The 18284-nt window shown below is 36.9% G+C and overlaps 1 protein-coding gene and 1 long non-coding RNA gene across 3 annotated transcripts; one reads left to right on the top strand and one right to left on the bottom strand.

Moving 5' to 3' along the window:
- Window positions 1-2560: 2560 nt before the first annotated feature.
- Window positions 2561-3342, bottom strand: LOC133294442 (uncharacterized). Its single transcript, XR_009749214.1, has 3 exons — window positions 3248-3342; window positions 2948-3066; window positions 2561-2759 (listed from the first exon to the last, which is right to left on the bottom strand). It is a non-coding gene; the product is annotated as an uncharacterized LOC133294442 (long non-coding RNA).
- Window positions 3343-12260: 8918 nt separating this feature from the next.
- On the top strand, window positions 12261-17121 carry LOC133294462 (zinc finger CCCH domain-containing protein 34). Of its 2 annotated transcripts, XM_061493134.1 has the most exons (8): window positions 12261-12573; window positions 12701-12843; window positions 13157-13219; window positions 13442-13561; window positions 13681-13992; window positions 14070-14423; window positions 16031-16437; window positions 16881-17121. In XM_061493134.1, the coding sequence occupies exons 1-7, from the start codon at window positions 12486-12488 to the stop codon at window positions 16430-16432; spliced, it is 1482 nt and encodes a 493-aa protein (XP_061349118.1). In that variant the 5' UTR covers window positions 12261-12485; the 3' UTR covers window positions 16433-16437; window positions 16881-17121. The 2 variants fall into 2 exon arrangements, with proteins under 2 accessions (XP_061349118.1, XP_061349117.1); XM_061493133.1 differs by having other exon boundaries at window positions 16031-17120.
- Window positions 17122-18284: the final 1163 nt, after the last annotated feature.

Below are 18284 nucleotides of genomic sequence, written 5' to 3'. Positions count from 1 at the left end.
TGAGCATCCACTTCCTTAGGCATAAAACTCCATAAAGAGTGAATTCCATTTCCTAACTTTCTTCATTAGGTGCTTGATATACCTCATTCAAATTTTGATTCCAAAATGGGCTTCCAAGATAAAATTTAGCGCATAAACTTGAAGAACCCCTTCATCTTGAATAAACACAATAACATAGAAACACAATAATAATGCAAGAATATTATGCAAAGGTCGGGCGAGGACAATCCTTATCCGTAGCTAGCCGGAAAAACTTCATATCTGTTTTACGAAGAGGCGTGTTATCTCAGCAGTCAGCAGAGCACACAAAGATGCTTCTTTCAAGTATCAGCTCATTCACTCTAATCAAACAATGAACCAAGTCATGCCAAAACCTGGAACAACTATATACTTAAAACTCTTCCCAGAAAGGATGAATATGAGATTATGAAATAAGCAGTAATCTTTTAATTAAATAATTCACATGAATCAACTTTTGGCAGGCGAGAAGAATAGCATTCTCCCCTAAAAGCAGATAGAACTTCGCCAAGAATAACAATCGGCATACAGGAATAAATATCAGAAAGCGATTGAGGTCACCAGATAAACCTTATTTACCTGGTTTAAAATGCTGTATTTGTTTCACCTAAAAAAATCACATGAAATAACTTGTTTTATGAAGCTGTATTGTTCATCTCAAAAGTTTGATACAAAACTTCAACAGACAACCCAAACAATTCCATACCTCTCCCGACATGGTAATATGTAACTTCCAATTGAGCTGAATTGGCAATTTGAGGAAAATCATCTAAAAAAACAGTAATGTATGCCAATCTCCTTCAAACATTACTATAGTATCCAGAGATCTGACGAATGAGCATGGGTTATGCACATCAACATCATGGCAGCTCCAAAGACTTTATTACCAAATACAAACAGCATTACCGTTATCAGAATTTGACATACAGAAGCAGTTCCAAAAATGTACCAGAATATAGCAGCATTCAGAAAAGCAAATAATATAACCAAATCACATTTGATGATGTCATTTAATTATTTCTAATTTCTAAAGCAGCAGATAGTATTGCATGTTATTTGATATGAAAGACCATAATTGATGACAACAACAACCAAGATACCATTCAGAATAGCAAATCAAACAAGGAATTTAAATTAGTTGCAAGTTTGCAACCTTGTGTTCGAATTGGACAAGAACCACGATTGGATCATTTTAAAAAAAAGGTAGACAACATAAAATTTAGATTCATTAGTTATATGCATGATTAACTCTCTAGTTCATCAAAAGATTCATTTTTCCTTCGTATATCTTCGGCAGCTGAAGGATATTATTTTTGAAAGAGCATACTCTGGAGCACAAGGCTCGGTGACTTTGCGAGGATAAGAATGATGGTTGATTATACGCAACCTTACCTTTTCAATTTTTGTAAAAAACTATTTCTTAAACTCGAAACCGTGACCTTCCAGTTGGAAACAAGTAACATTATCACCGCTTCAAAGATATTATTCCTGAAATATATAAAAAAATTCTGCAGGGAAAACTCCCAAAAAATAACAAATGTTGAAAACAAGCTAGCATGATTATATATCAGACTTTCGGTAAACATGGCAGGACAAGTATTTCAATGGAATAACAGAACAAGATAAGGTAGTTAAGTTACCCAAATTTGATTAAGAAGTTACACACTGGGTGAAGGCTACATGCAAGTGCTCTCCCTGTTATTAGCAAGATTCATTTTTTCTTGATACAGCTTTAATACATAAGGAGAGTCCTTAAAACATATCACATACTTTTCCAGGAACAATTTCTCAGTCAGAACAAACGGCGTATTCATGCTTGCACCCTTTTTTTGCATGCCTTTTGAGATAAGGAACTTCACAACTGAACCCCTTGGAATAATCCTTTTCCGGAGACTCAGTTGAAAAATATTTGGAGCTTTGACAAGGTCCAAAGAATTCAACCTAACTGATTGACCCAAAAACTCAGCACAACATTAATTTTATCATTGGATGACAACATACAGTAAGGCTGCTTCTTAAATGCTTCAAGAATTTCTGCTTGGGACCACCCCCACCTCTTAAAGGTATCAATTTTCTTAGCCCACCTGGCTTTGCTTACAGTTTTCTTGGCAAGCAATGCTACACTAAAATAAGAAGTTGAAAAATCAAAACCCAGATCCTTTAATGGGTTTGAGATTTAACATGTTCATCTTCAGCGACGATCACAATAATCAATGAGTGCACAACCACAGTCTGGCCAGGCATTTTAATCAAAAAGCACCCCACTCTCCACCACCGGCTTCACCCTTCGACCGGGCGAGGTCAACTCCTTCACCGTCCCCACTGCCTGGTCCGGTCGCCTATGGGGCAGGACTCTCTGCTCACACGACTCCGCTGGAAAGTTCTCCTGTCTCACCGACGATTGCGGCTCCTCCACCGTAGAATGCGCCGGCGCTGAAGCCGCCCCCGTAGGCCACGATCGCGGAGTTCATCCTGAGCAGCAACGCCGACGGATTCGATTTCTTCGATGTGAGCGTCATACAGGGTTATAACCTGCCAATGATGGTGGAGCCGAGAACTACACGGTGACAGGTTGCACAATAGACTTGAATGCAGCGTGAGAGCGCAGAGAGGATGACTGTAATAGACAATCCAACTGCAATTCCAATTACTTCCCAAACCTTAAGACCAAAAATTGGAATTTTCTTTGATAATTCAGCATTCAGATTAGAACCCATTTCTTAGAAAGCCTTGATACCTACCTACAATATGTAATACAAAACAAAAGATAAGCAATTAAATGATACAACTATACATATTCATCAAACACTTGTGTATTAAACAGATTGGAAGGACAAGGAACGAGGAAACACAAACATGAGATAAAAATTAAGTCAATGAAAACAAAATACACAAACAAGCTATAAACCATTCATAGTCTTACTCTTACCTATATACACATACAGTGACAACCCTCAAATCCCAGATCTCAGAAATAGCCCCATCATAAGCTAAGAGGCTCAAACAGTGGAACAAACCGAAAAGGCCAGATCTTTGAGACCCCCGAATCTAGAGAGATGTCAGCAAAAGCAACTATGTCTAAATAGGTGAAAATACAATCATACGCGGGTTTAGTGGGGAGTGGAAAATGTGAGTGCTGTGGTCGTGGTCGTGGTCGAAACAGAAGGACATGGATTAGAAATGTCAGTGATGATAAAGAGGAAGGGACAAAGAATGTCAAGTGAAGTACCTATATACACATACTCACTGATATGTTCAAGTTAACTGTTCAACCTGTCGCCGTGCAGTTCCCGGCTCCGGTTCCGGTTCCGCCCTGAGGCTCCACCATCGTTGGCAGATTATAACCCTGGACAACGCTCACATCGAAGAAATCGAACCCGTCGGCGGTGCTGCTCAGGATGAACTCCGCGATCGTGGCCGGCGGGGCGGCTTCAGCGCCGGCGCATTCTACGGTGGAGGAGCCGCAATCGCCGGTGAGACAGGAGAACTTTCCGGCGGAGCCGTGTGAGCAGAGAGTTCGGCCCCATAGGCGACCGGACCAGGCAGTGGGGACGGTGAAGGAGTTGACCTCGCCCGGTCGGAGAGTGGGGTGCTTTTTGATAAAATTCCTGGCGAGACTGTGGTTGTGCACTCATTGATTATTGTGATCGGAGGTGGTAGTGCAGAATTTGAGAATTGATGGGTAGAGCTGGATTTTCATAAAAGGATAGCATTTTGGGGTTGGCAACGTTCTTGTCAATGTCTCAAAACTATCATCCCTCTTCAGGTGGAGACGGGTGGATCTCAACATGGATGAACCAAGAAAAGGACCACACTGGCAAACGTGATATTTACATAAGTAATATTATTCTAAAAAAAATTCATTTTTGACTATGGTAAAATGAAATGATTAAATTGTAAAAATTAAAACACGGTAAATAATATAAGTAATAAATAATTAAAAGGATTGTTTCAAAATAATAATAATAATAATAATTAAAGGGAAAAAAAAAAAGGGGAGAAAAAATCTGACCGACATTTGGGTAGGTGCGTGAGTGGAATTGGAAAAAGTGGGGTTTGATTTGGAAGTAGCGTCCAAAAAAAGAAGAGTAATTGCGCCAAATCTTGAAAAAGTGTTCAATGCTTGTCCAAGCGATTCGCCACGATATTAACCACCGGCTGCATCCGGTCATAATCAACCACATATCGCCGTCACACCACGCCTGTACGGATCTTCAGATACATCTCTGCCGTCGGTTTATTGACTGAGATCTGATCTCAGCCCTTTGTTCTTTCTCTCATTCATTTGTCACCGACTGATACCGCCATCCCTGTCAACGTTTTTTAAATCTTTCAGCCACGGAGTCAGTTTCACGCGCGTTTGAGCAGAGAGTATCCACTCGCCATTAAACCTTCCCCGCAAGGTTACACGAGATTAGGGGGGGGAAAAGAGAGTAAAATGTACAAAGTTGAATCACTTTTGTTAAAGCCGGTTTTATTATAAAAAAGGTAAATATCTTTTTTGATCACGATGTCCGTTTTAGTCCTTAGCAAATGAAAAGGTCCATCGTACTTCCTAAGAAATTCAAGATGAACAGTTGAAATCGTGGTCCCTCACGAATTCAAAAAAGACTCATATTAGTCTCTAAAATGACTAAAATGGGTTCATTTTAAATTTCTTAGGATGTGCATGACAACCATTCTGTTCCCTAGCACTATTTATGAAAAGAAATAATTATTTTCTATTTATGTGCCTTGGAACAATTGATGAGAAAAAAAATTGTTTTATAACATATTCTAATTTTATTCCGAGAACGAGAACTGTGTTTGATAACATAACAAATAATATAATAAAATATAATTCCTCTTAAGCATAAATTTTTTTCATATTACACATTTTTTTTTCATATGGTGTGGTGGTGGCGGCGGCAGTGATGGCATACATGGTGGTGATAATAGTGGCGATGGTAGTGGTGGTGGTAATGACATGGTGGTGGTGAAGATAGCAGTGGCTGGAACGACAGTGATTGTAGTTGACGGTGGTGGTGGCGGTGGTAATGGTGGTGGTGGAGACGGTAGTGGCTGCGACGATGGAGGCGGTGGCAATGGCATGGTGGTAGTGGTGACGACACTGACTGTAGCGATGGTGGTGTTGACGGCGGCGGTGGTGGTAATGATATGGTGGTGCTGGAGACAGCAGTGGCTGCGACCACGGTGGTGGTAGTTGGTGGCGGTGGTAATGGTGGTGACGACAGTGGCTGCGACGATGGTGGTGGCAGTGGTGGCGGCGGCGATAATGACATGATGGTGGTGGTGATAGTGGTGGCGGTGGCAGTAGTGGTGGGGGTAATGGTAATGACATGGTGGTGGTGGAGACATCATTGATTGCGACGATGGTGGTGGTAGTTGAGAGCGGTGGTGGTGACAGCGGTGGCTGCGATGATGGTGGTGGTGGTGACGGCAGTAGCTGTAGCAGTAGTGGCAGTGGCGGCGATGGTGGTGGTGGTGATATGGCGATAGGTGGAGGTGGTGGTGATGGTGTGGTGGAATCGTGGTGGTGGTGACAACGACACTGGTGGTATGACGACAACAGCGACAATGGTAGCGGTGGACATGTCGGGATGATGGTGGTGGTGATGATGGTAGTGTTGGAGAGTAATTGAGAGAGAAGTGTTTCTCATTTTGTGTAGAGAACAAAAAAGCAGATTTTTTTTTATTCTTTTTTCTATTCCCCAGCACAAAAATTAAATTGGTTCATCCCAGAAACAAAAAAATAAATCGGTTTTATTAAACGAGTTTCCTATCCATTTTTGTTCCCGATAACATAAATTAAAAAAGAACTGATTCCGGGAAGGTTGTCATGCACACCCTTAGGGACCACGATGGGTCTTTTTATTTACTAGGGACTAAAGCGGGCATCGTGAAATTTGCTGAGGACCAAAAAGAGTATTTACTCTAAAAAAATTGCAATGTTAATATGTACTTGTTATATTACTTATATTATTTTATTTATGATAAATGAAATATCATGATACAGCAAAAATTTCCTACACACAATTAAGAAGAAAGGATAAGTAGAAAACTGAAGTAGAATATACTATGCATACTTGTCGGTTTTTTGACTCTTTTGCCCCTTATTAATTAATTAATAATTATCTTGCCCCTTATTCGAAATTATCTACCGATCTGCCCTTCTTTAATTGATTAACTTGAATATTTAATCGATTAAATAGTCAAAACAGGCAAAAATGGTTGACTCGAGATTTAATCGATTAAATCTCCCTATTTAATCGATTAAATCTCCCAACAGGCAACAAAGGTCAAATCTCCTCCATAAACAAAAGCAGAGTCAATTCATATGAAGCAAATCAACTAAGCATAGATAACCAAACAAACAAAGAAACCAACAAATTTACCTCTTGATGAGCAGATCTTCTACATCGTTTAGTTTGCCTCGCAAGCCTAATTTTTTTCAATTATTGATTATTGATATTACCTAATTTCTTGTTTCAAATATTTAAATTAAAACTTGTAACATCCCAAGAGCTGGCAAGGGCAGGGAGTGATCGCCGGTGCGAAAGGGCAAGGACAATGAGCGGCTCATGCCAAATCTTGCAGCTTGGGGGTTCATGAATGAATCGAATCAACACCCGAAAGAGAGAGATTCCAGAGACTGTGCTGGTATGGGACGGTACAGTTAGGAATGGTTTATAAGAATTAATTGGTACTACATATACTAACAAGATGCATCTTCTTTTCGGTAGCCCAGAACGGAAGAACTCCACAGTTAAGCGTGCTTGACTTAGAGCAATTTTGGGATGGGTGACCTCCTAGAAAGTTTTCCCAGGAAGTGTGCGAGTGAGGACAAAACACGCTGAAAAGTCTCGTGTTAGTGTGTGGGGACAGTCGTTGATCCTTGCAAGTTGTCAGGCGTTACAAGGATCAACGACTATCCCCACACACTAACACGAGACTTTTCAGCGTGCTTTGTCCAGTGAGGATATTGTCCGCTTTGCCCCGCGCACAAGCACCGTCGAGCTCACGATTTTACGTTTTGGGTTACCCCCAAAAAGCCTCCCTCAAGGAAAGGTATCCACACTCTTATTTAAGGCATGCTTCGTTCCCTCTCCAACCGATGTGGGACATTACAAAACTAAACGAAGATTGAAGAAAACACCATAAGCAGTAAATTGGGTTTGTGAGTTTAGAGTCAAAAGTGTGTTTTTTTGTTGGTTTCAAATTGAAACTTGACCCTGCATGCATGGCTTCACTTATGAAAAAACTGAGACAAGGTGGTGTTCCTTCAGTTCATGATGATTGTGGTGATTACAGCTTTGAGTATTCCTTTGCCGAAGAGTAAATTCAAAAGGTGAATTTGTTGGTTTCTTTCTTTGTTTGGTTATCTATGCTTGTTGATTTGCTTCATATGCATGGAATCTGCTTTTGTTTATGGAGGAAATTTGACCTTTGTTGCCTGTTGGGAGAAGTAATCGATTAAATAGGGAGATTTAATCGATCAAATCTCGAGTCAACCATTTTTTCCTGTTTTGACCATTTAATCGATTAAATATTCAAGTTAATCGATTAAAGATTGACAAATTGATAGATAGTTTTGAATAAGGGGTAAAATGGTTATTAATTAATTAATGAAGGGTAAAAGAGTCAAAAAACCTTCGTTCTTGCCATCGTTATTTTCGTCTTTTACATGTCATATTTTATATTCTTAATCTGATGATGGTGCAGAAGTGCGGTGTTTTCTTATTCTTCTTCTTTTGTATTTTTAACGGTGGCTATGGATATTTGAATTGAATGCCCTACTGAACGATGGGGACTATGCATCCAAAGTACATGAATGGAATAAGGTGTTGCCGACGGCGTTTGGTACAGAGATTTTGTTTAGAATGATGGAGAAGTGGGATGGGGAAATTTTTTGTCCATGTTTAGTATAAAGTATTATAATTAATTCCCTGCAAAAAAATTCTTCCGTCAATTCACATTTACACTAACTACTGGAAAAAAAATTTCCCCCAGCCTATGGTATTTTTTCCCTTGTACTCCGGTTTTGATTTTAACGAATTCAGAACATAATGCCCTTCTGATAAACAGGGTTTTTTTATGGATGTTTATCGAAATCACAACCACCGACTATGGATTATCTCAAAAAATGTTAACAGACCAAGATCTTAAGTATGGAAATGCAGGGGCAGGTGCAGTCTGTAGCGTTGTTCCCAATGTTGGCTCTAAACGACAATCATTGGGGTTCGCAATTGGTGAGTTTCGATAGCAAACGAGATGGGTTACAACCAGAGGATGTGGACGACAGAGGGACAGGGCGGCATACCGCTTTTGTCGGTGTGGATGAGTTCTTGACCGGATAGAGGAAGAGAGGAGATTTATCTGATTTTCTAAAACAACTATTCCAACCTGGACATAGGGAGACAACACACAAAAGGAACGTTTGACAATAGAGATACAAAATTAAAAAATTATGGGTGATTTGGTAATTTTTATTGAAATTTTCTTCAATATTCTACCATCAACCAAACATACCATCAATAAAATTAATCTCATCTGCCCGGTAAAATTTTGGCATACCAAACACTTTTGTTATTTACCCGTAAAAAAAAATTTCCTACCATATTTTTAGAAATCTTTTTTTCTGAATACAAATTTATATATATATATATATCCTATGCCAAACATCCCTAAGGGCTGTTTGGTATGAGTAATTTTTTTAGAATGATAAGAAAGTGAAAATGGAATTTATATATACCCATGTTTGATAGAAGTTTTCACAATATTTGTCTGGCCATCTAATTTGCCCTAGATTCCATGTTATGTTTAAGTTGTGAGTTATTTTCGCTTCTCAAAATACCACCAAAGGGGTGGTATTTTTTATTTATTGGATGTAGGGATTTGGATACAATTTTGTTTGGACAAATGTGCCCTTCTTCTCCATAACGTTGTCTTCGTTTCTTCATCTTTCCGCTTGTTTTACCTGATTTAATTCACAATATAGGAATCACGGGACTGCGTAAGAGATAAATAGAAAGAATATGTAAAAAAAAGTAGAAGATACGCACCGATCTGGATCCCGATGACGACGAAGAAGAAGAGAAGGAAACGCAAAACCGAAAGCATTGAGGCACCACCACCAACAATGCACAACACCTTCATTTCTCTCTAACTATCACCGCTAAACTATGTTAAGTTTACTTAAACTGTTTGTAACCCTTTTTCTCTCCTGGGAGTATTAAACTGTTGTTAATGACTTTACCATGTATGGTTCTGTCTCTTTTGAGAGATCGTTTTCTCTGTGAAAGCAAGAAAATGTTCATTATCATTTTTTCAAGAATAAAATGAAGGTGGGGTTATTTTTGTAAAATAACCTCAAATTTCCACTAATATTTTACAGTCAACCAAACAAGGACTCAGTAAACTTAACCACAATATCTCAGTAATATTTTCGCATACCAAACAACTTTTTTATAACATTCCCAGATAATTCACTTTCCTATCATATTCCTGATAATCATGATTCCTAGTCATCAAAAAATTTCTCCTCTACCAAACGCCCCCTAAGTGACTCTATATTTTTAGTTTAGGTGGCCTTCTTCCTATTTCAATGCCTTGTTCCTTGATTACTAAGGCTTTGTTTGAGAGTTGGTTTTTGGAAGGAAAGGAAGGGAAGATGAGGGTTTTATTAATCTCTTCCCTTGTTTGTGAGTTTAAAAAAATGGGGGAAGGGAATTGTGGATTTTTGCAAAATCCTCTAAATCCTTAAAATTAAAGTTCTCCAAGTTTGGGGGTTCAAGGGAAAAAATATTGTAAATTACTTATCTATTCTTAGCAATAAAATGTAAAATCTACATAAATATGAATCATTTTTAAATGTGACATTAATAGAAAAGTCTCAAATACTGACAAAATTTATCGACGAAAAATATTTCGTCAAAAATAGTGACGAAATTTTTGACAAAAATCATATTACGTGAAAAATACAGACAAAACAAGATTTGGCCATAATCACTGACATATATTTTTTCGAAAAAAAATTCAGTTAAAATTCTTGATAAAATCTAAATTCCGTTGAAAATTCAATAGAAATATTTCCGTCAAACTTTTCAAGGAAAAATATTTCCGTCAAAGATTGTCGAAAATATTTCTGTCAAATTTTTTTACGAAAAATATTTCCATCAAAATTTTCTACATATCACATTTCTAGTTAAAATTTCTCCCTTACTATTTTTTAACTCCCAAACAAGAGAAGATAATACCCATCAATTACCTTCCTTTCTTTTCCCTCCATTCCCCTTACTCCCCTTCCTTTACTTCTCCTCTAAACTCTCAAACAAAGCTTAAAAGACATAATTGGAGAAGCATGCCCGGAACAACATTTTTTGACAAATAATAAACATGAAATTTATTTATCGTGAAATACTGAAATGGGTTTTTTAATCAATCATAAAATATATTTTTAATATAAGAGATGTCGCCCTCACCACTTAAATCATAACTTATAAAAGCTAATACTAAATTCAAGCTTAGTTGCGTGTTTATTCGCAACAATTTTTTTTTTTTAAGAAAAAAAAAGAGCTGTCATAATTATTGTCATTATTGGTGTTCAGGTTTTACTAAAACGAATTTATGAAAACAAGGTAAAAAGTACGAAAAAATAGGTTATGATAATTAACACTCTGTATTATGACAAATGCGTTATTTGGGTTCTAGACAAAGAATGCATTGAAACAGTTATGTATGTCTATTGAATATATTCTAACTCGCTAGCTTTATGAATCCAACATTATGATAACAATAAAAACGTAACACCAAGTAGCTGAGCAAAATAATTGAAGGGTGGTATAGATAAAAGGCTGACAGAAAATTGTTTATCACACGAGACGAAGAAGTTAGCGGAAAAGAAAAAACGAATAGAATTATCGAATATAACAAAAGATAATATTTAATTGTCTTTATCCAGCCTAAAATTCTGCATCTTTGAAGTACGTAGATTGCAGATGTTCTGTGTGCTAACCAACCAATCACCTTTCGACATAAAGTGAATTTTTATTACACATTCAATCATAAACGAAATCTAAATCCGACAATGGAAAGAGATTAATAATCTTTGGTGAAATGAAAACTGTCCATTTTTTTTTATATCGATCAAAATTACTTGTTGGCTTTAATATTTTTAATGAACACAGATAAATTATTTATATTCGTTTTCAAAATAATGTTATTTTAGGTTAAAAAATTATAATAAAAAAATTATTATAACATTGAAATAAATTATAATTATAAAAATACTTTAATTTTTGTCTCAAAACAATATCATTTTGAACTCAATATAGATAAATTTTTTACATTGACTATAGAAAAAATGAATTCTTACTTTTTTTTTTTTTTTTTTTTTTTAGGTAAATTATTCAAATATTTCCCCAAACTTTAACACTCTTTTCACAGTTAAAGCTGTTCATGCTGATGTTGCTTTCATTATTATACTTGTAAGATTGGAGATTAAGAAGCTGGTTAAGTTGGGACTTCATAGTTGATATAACGGAACCAAAATTCAGTGTAAGGGAAAGGATCCCAAAATCACAGAGTAACATAGTAGTAAATTCATGTGAACTTTTTACCACTTTTAAGGAAGATCTTTCTTTTACGCCACGTGGAGACAACAACATCTATTTCATGATTCTTTTTGCATCTGCAGTCATCAGCCACACAGACCCATGACCCATGAGGATTAATTAAGGGCTAAATTAATCAACGTCTTCATTACTTTTTGTATTAATTCTAATACAAAAGGACAAATCTGTCATATCCCGTAGTATAGTGACTCTCACCTAGTACCTGTGCACACTACATACACTACCCACAAGCAGAAGCTAAAGTTCTCTATGGGCCAAAAATCTCACACCAACTTATTTTGTTTAAAATTCTGAATCTCCTTAACTCAAGCACATATCAGTTTTTTTTTTTTAAATAATTCCCCAATCTTTATATTTTTTATATAAATTTTTAATTCCAAACAGAACATATTGTAATTATGATAATAAAAACATAATTAATGGCGGGATAATTATTTTTGGTAATTTTGTGAGATGTTTGGCGCGTACATAAATAAACCAACAAACTCTCCCACCAATAAAAAAAAAAAGCTTCTCTCGAAGTGAGGCACTGAAAGGAAAGAAATAGATCATAAATTAAAAACGCTTTGAAAACGGAAAAAGAGAGAGAGAGAGAGAGAGAGAGGGAGAGAGAGAAACTAGAGAGAGAAAGAGACCAAACTAGTGTAGAAGAAACAGAGACGCTGTGTGTGTTTCTCTCTCTCTCTCTCTCTGTGTGTGTGTGAGAGAGAGTGTGTGTGAACTCAGAAAATCCGAACCTAGTTTCACACCCTTTTGATCGGAACCTCTCATTCTGTGTTCGGCTTTCCGAAGCTTTTTTCAGATTGCACCGTTTTTCCACGTTTGGTCCGTACAATGGAGCGGTACGGCCGAGCCAGCGAAGGGTCGCAGTCTGATCCGTCGCCGGAATGGACCGTCACCGGCGGAGAGACGGGCCTTGAAGGTAACTGTATCTGCATTCTAAATTCCTTTTATGTGTTGTGTTGTGTTTAAGCGATTCTTGATTTGCGGTTTGGGCAGAATGTGGAGTGTAATGAAAGTGGGTTTGATCTTTGATTTTGCGAATGCAGAGTCTGTGTGGGGACCGGGATTGGGTGTTGGCGAATCGTACCCTCAACGACCCGATGAGGCTGATTGTATCCACTTTCTGAGAACAGGTTATTGCGGTTATGGCCCGCGGTGTCGGTTCAATCATCCCCATGACCGTGGCGCGGTAAATTTGTTGTTTTTAATTCGTATTTGGGTGTTTGCTTGAAGGGTTTTGTTTGGCTCTTGTTGTGATCATGCGCTTCTGTGTCCAACTGCGTTTTGATCTTTGCTGTGTTTGCAGTTTATTTGAGCTAAGCTTGAAAAATTAGAACGTTTCATTTTACTGTTTTGAATTTGTTTGGTAGGGTTGCGTTCATGTCATTGAATTTTACTGTTTTTTCGGTTAATTTTACTTTACTATCTGAGATTAAGGTGTCTGCATTGGATATTCTGATGGAACGTTTCATAATTTGGGGATATGTCTGTGTGCTTATTAGGTTATTGGAGCTGCGAGGACTGGAGTGGAGTATCCAGAACGAGTAGGACAGCCTGTGTGCCAGGTGCTTAATCTGGTTCTACTAAACTTTGTGCTTCACATGTATCAAATGATTGCATTTGACAACTGACACTGTAATTCCTTTTTTGTTGTGCAAAAATAATGTTTTCAGCAGTTTTTTATATGTCAAGGCTGGAGTGAAGTTGACTTATATTTTGTTTTTATGCCTTCAAAGTCAGTGACCTTCCTTTTGTATTGATCATATTTGCTCATGCTTAAACTGCAGTATTATATGAGGACAAGATCCTGCAAATTTGGTGCATCGTGCAAGTACCACCATCCTAGGCAGGCAGCAGGAACTGCTACCCCCGTGTCACTAAATTATTATGGATATCCATTGAGAATGGTCTGTATCACTTTATACTTATTGCATATATGCTTTGTGAATGTTGGGGACTGGGGTCATATTTTTATAATCATGAAAAAAAGTTTGCTCTGAACTTGAATTTTTATAAATAATAACAGGGTGAGAAAGAGTGTTCCTATTATGTGAAGACGGGACAATGCAAGTTTGGTGCAACTTGTAAATTCCATCATCCACAGCCTGCGGGCATCCAAATTCCAGCAGCACAAGTTCCCCCAGTTTCACCTCTGCCTGTACCAGTACCTTCACCAATGTATCCAACTGTACAGCCTCCATCTGGTCCTTCATCACAACAATATGGTTTACTGGTGGCAAGGCCGCCTCTGCTACCTGGCTCATTAGTCCATGGCCCCTATGGGCCTGTGGTAGTGTCCCCTGCCATGCTCCCCTTTTCAGGCTGGGGTCCTTATCAGGTAGGCCCAGCACTTCCTTTTGACTGCTCACTCAAGTTATATGTGCATTCGTTGAAGCTGTTGAGCTCTTGGTGCAGGGTCCTGCATCAAGCCCTGTACTTCCTTCTAGTACTCCGTCTAATGTTGGTTCAACGCAACCTTATGGGATAACCCATCTACCTTCGTTGGCGACTGCCTATGCTGGTCCTTATCAACCTTCTGATTCCTCCTATGCTGGTCCTTATCAACCTTCTGATTCCTCAATTGGTCCTTTGGGCAGTAGTCAGAAGGAGCACTCATTTCCAGAAAGGCCTGATCAACCAGAATGTCATTATTACATGAAAACAGGGGAGTGTAAATTTGGTCCATCATGTAGATATCATCATCCACCTGATATGAATGCATCAAGAGTGAATGTGAACCTTAGTCCTGTGGGTCTTCCTTTGCGCCCGGTAATCATTACCTTTCAACTCCTTTGTACTTTGGTGCTTCATATTGGATTATGAACAACATATCTACGATCAATATTTAAACAGTGATTAAAATAGCTAACTGTGAGGTATCACAAATTACATCTTAACTTTGTCGGATTCATTTTTTATGATTGCTTTTATATAGGATGAACCTTGCTTTACAGAACTTAAAGTTTGGTTTTCAATTCATCATTAAAAACAAATAGCAGCATTTGTTGTTTTAGCCTTTGGTTTTTATTTTAAACTAACTCTTTTCTCGGATGGTAATCTTTTATCTTTCTATTTTTACGTATTATGCATTCATGTTGGGTTGTATTACATTCATTTTAAGGGTGCATCCAGTTCCTTTCTTTTGGTGTAGTCTTGTTTAAACTCTAGCATATCACTGTGACCATGCCCAAGGGCAAGTTCTGGATGTAAGCTCTTTCAAAAAATTTGCTGTGGATATGTTCTTTGCCAGGGCATGGAATATTGTGTAGTATGAGCACTTGAACTGTTGAAACATTTTGCAACTCTTTAATTTTTTTTATAATTTATAGGAACCTAGGAATGAATTTGAAGATTTTGTATAACTATTGGGACTTACGGTGTAAGTTAATTCTATTAATATTTCTAACAATCAGTTGAACAATTTCAATAAAGCACATGTTTTAAACAGTATATTGGGTATATTTTTGTTTTCTTATTTCTTTTTCATTGAACATTGTATTACGCCCTTTTCTTCACTTAGTTTTTATATATCATTTGAGTGCTATTTAGGTACTTTTTCCTCAACATGTTCTTAAATGCTTCATAATTTATTTAACCTTATGCATCTTTCATGGCATCACTGTTTTCCTTGTTTGATTATGCAATAACTTGTGTTATTTCCAATTTAATTTCCATATATTGTAAATTTATCATCAATAAAGCTAAGGTTCTGACTATTCGAGCATTCTATATTCTTTTCCTTGTTTTTATGCTGGCAATATATTTCTATTATGGAATGCCTTTCCGATATGAAGTTATGATACAGGAATTGTAAGTATACTGTTTGGGTTTTGTATGGAGTTAATTGCCATCAGTTTATTTGCCTGAAATGTTTGACAGTGCTAAGTTTGTATGTGAAGTGCATAGGTGCTCATATATTCTGTTAGCTGCTGTTCCTCTCAATGCTATATTCCTATACTAGCTTGAGTTGTTCAAACTTTTTTTTCATGAGTAAATTTCATGTTTCATTCTTGTGATTTTGTGTTAGGGGTGCTTCCTATTTTCAATGTTATAGACAGATGTGGATGTTTCATGGCACACTTCCTCGTTTTATTTCATGTTGCTATTCCCAGTCATGATAGACTAGTCTTTAATGATCTTTTTGGCTATTATTTTTGTCTTCTTAATGCTATAATATTCTGTCTTTGGACTGTGGTTGAAGAATAGGCAAGTATCTTAATTTATTTTGATTTCAGTTGTTTAAAGAACTGTCACTGCAATGATAAATTTACCTATACTGTTGAAATGTTTCTCTCTCTCCCTCTCTCTATATATTGTCTGACTGCATTCATAAATTCTTAATTATTAAGCATCCAATGTTTGTGTTTGATAATCAGGGAGCAGCACTTTGTACTCATTATACACAGCGTGGAATTTGTAAGTTTGGTTCTGCTTGCAAATTTGATCATCCTATGGGATCACTAAGATATAGTCCATCTGCTTCTTCCCTTGCTGATATGCCGGTTGCACCCTATCCTGTTGGTTCCACAATTGGTACACTTGCCCCATCATCTTCATCGTCAGAGTTGCGGCCTGAACTTGCCTCAGGATCAAACAAGGAGTCTGTTTCATCTAGAATGTCTTCATCAATGAGCACATCGACTGAATCAGTTGGCTTGACCTCGTCAACTATTGGACCCATTTCTCAATCAAGCACCCAACCATCTGCTCAGAGTTCAAGTCCTTTAGCAACCACCAATGCCACCACGAGTAGCACTGTCTCTCACACCTCAAGCTAAGCAATGTGAATGCATTCCTCATTATTACTCCTTTTTATCTCAATTTTTCAACCGGACATCATTATTCAAAAAGGTCCTCAAATAGGTCTCATTTTTCAGTTATCCCAGTTCCACATTCAGGTCTATTACACAATGCACCATATATCTTTGTGTTCATATAATCTTTTTGTGGCCATCCCTTTGAGCTTGAATAAACCATGGCCAGCCTTGAGAATTTTAGCAACCCATACACGTACCTTGCTTTTGAATAACTTCAAAAGAATCTTCAAGTCCTTTATGCACACGTCCATCCTCATCTCCAATTTTCGTAGTTTGTTGTGCTTATTTATGCTTCATCTTTTTTGGTATGGGAAAAAATCTGTCCAGAGTTTCATTGACCACGTGTTCTCTTCACCTGAACCCTTTTTCTTTTTGCATTTGGGAATGATATTCTAATTCTGCTTTGAAGGTCCTGTTAAAGCCACTGTTCCCAACTTATCTAAGGTTTACCACGAAGAGAAGTAATCAGGAGAATACAATGAAGGCTTCACATTTTCGATACACAGTGATGTTATGACAAGTGAAATGCTTGACATGGTACTAAATTTATTACAGAATACATATATGAAGAAACACATTTAAATTAACACATTTGAATGTGTAATAATATTTTACTTGGTCATGCTTTCGTGGGAGATCAGGTGATTTTCTGTAGGAATTTTTTATTTAAACTTTTTTGTTTCTTTTTATCACCCCGCTTCTACATAGTTTGTTGTAAGATGATTGTATTTTAAAGAGAATACAATTTACTCAAGTGAAAGGGTGTAATATAATAACCCAAATAATTAAATTAAATAATTTGGAATTATTTAATGGTTAAAAGTGATTGATTAGATGAAAAATTTAATTTTTCGAAGTTAAGTTATTTTTCGGGGCAAAGTATAAATAGTGAAAGTTTTGAGATAAAAATGTAATTAAACAAAAGTTACCTAAAATTTAGAAATGATTTAGTGAGAAATTATTTCTTGATTTTGGTGAGTCTTAGAACATATGTTAAATGTTCTAATTCATTGATTAGAAGAGAGTTAAACAAGAAGGGTAAATGAGTAATTGACTAAATAGATATTTTGACCAAAGACAAAGATGATTAAAGTCATGAAAGTCACTTAAACCCTTGGTTTTTTTTTTTTTTTTTTCCAAATTTTTCATCTCCATCGTGCTTCTTCTTCTCCCTTGGCTGAACCATCATTTTTGCTTCAATCTTGAAACCCATTTTTGAGTTAGTCATGAAAATGATCTGGTTTCTTTATGAAAGTTGCTTAGCTATTTACAAGGAGAAAAAGTTCATTCGTATTTTTAACTTCATTAATTACCATTCTAGCTAAATTTAACTTCATTAATTACAAATGGAATGTTACATGCCTCATGGAATGCAACATACAATGGAATTCAGAGACGAAGATCAAGTGCATGTCTTCTTAGGACAAGAAGTCTGTGTGAGTAATCATTGCACTTGTAGGAATGGATAACACTCCTCTGAAGTGAACTTGTTTATAAAGTGCACAAGTAGGGTTGTATTTTAGTGAAATAAGACCATAATATACTTTAAAATAAACCAATGATATATACACCTTTAATTATAAATTATACAGGCAAATTAACTTTGGAAGTTTGTTTTTTTTCTAGTAAGAGTAGCGACTTCCAAGTGAAGTTCTTATATGTCCCGGTATCAACAAATAAATCTTCACAAATTGATCAAATGGTGATAGTTCAGTTGGCGAATAGAAGCTAAGTAGGTAAGGGTGAGAGTATGTGTTCGATCCTTTCTAGTATCACATTTGGAAGAGATTTAAAGTCTTAATTCTGTACTCAC

This window comes from Gastrolobium bilobum, unplaced genomic scaffold (genome assembly GCF_033153095.1).
Source record: "Gastrolobium bilobum isolate Gb01-03AN ecotype WA unplaced genomic scaffold, APGP_CSIRO_Gbil_v1 utg5188, whole genome shotgun sequence".
NCBI lineage: Eukaryota > Viridiplantae > Streptophyta > Magnoliopsida > Fabales > Fabaceae > Gastrolobium > Gastrolobium bilobum.
The sequence above is the reverse complement of the archived record's forward strand: the minus strand, read 5'-3'. Positions and strand labels throughout refer to the sequence as shown.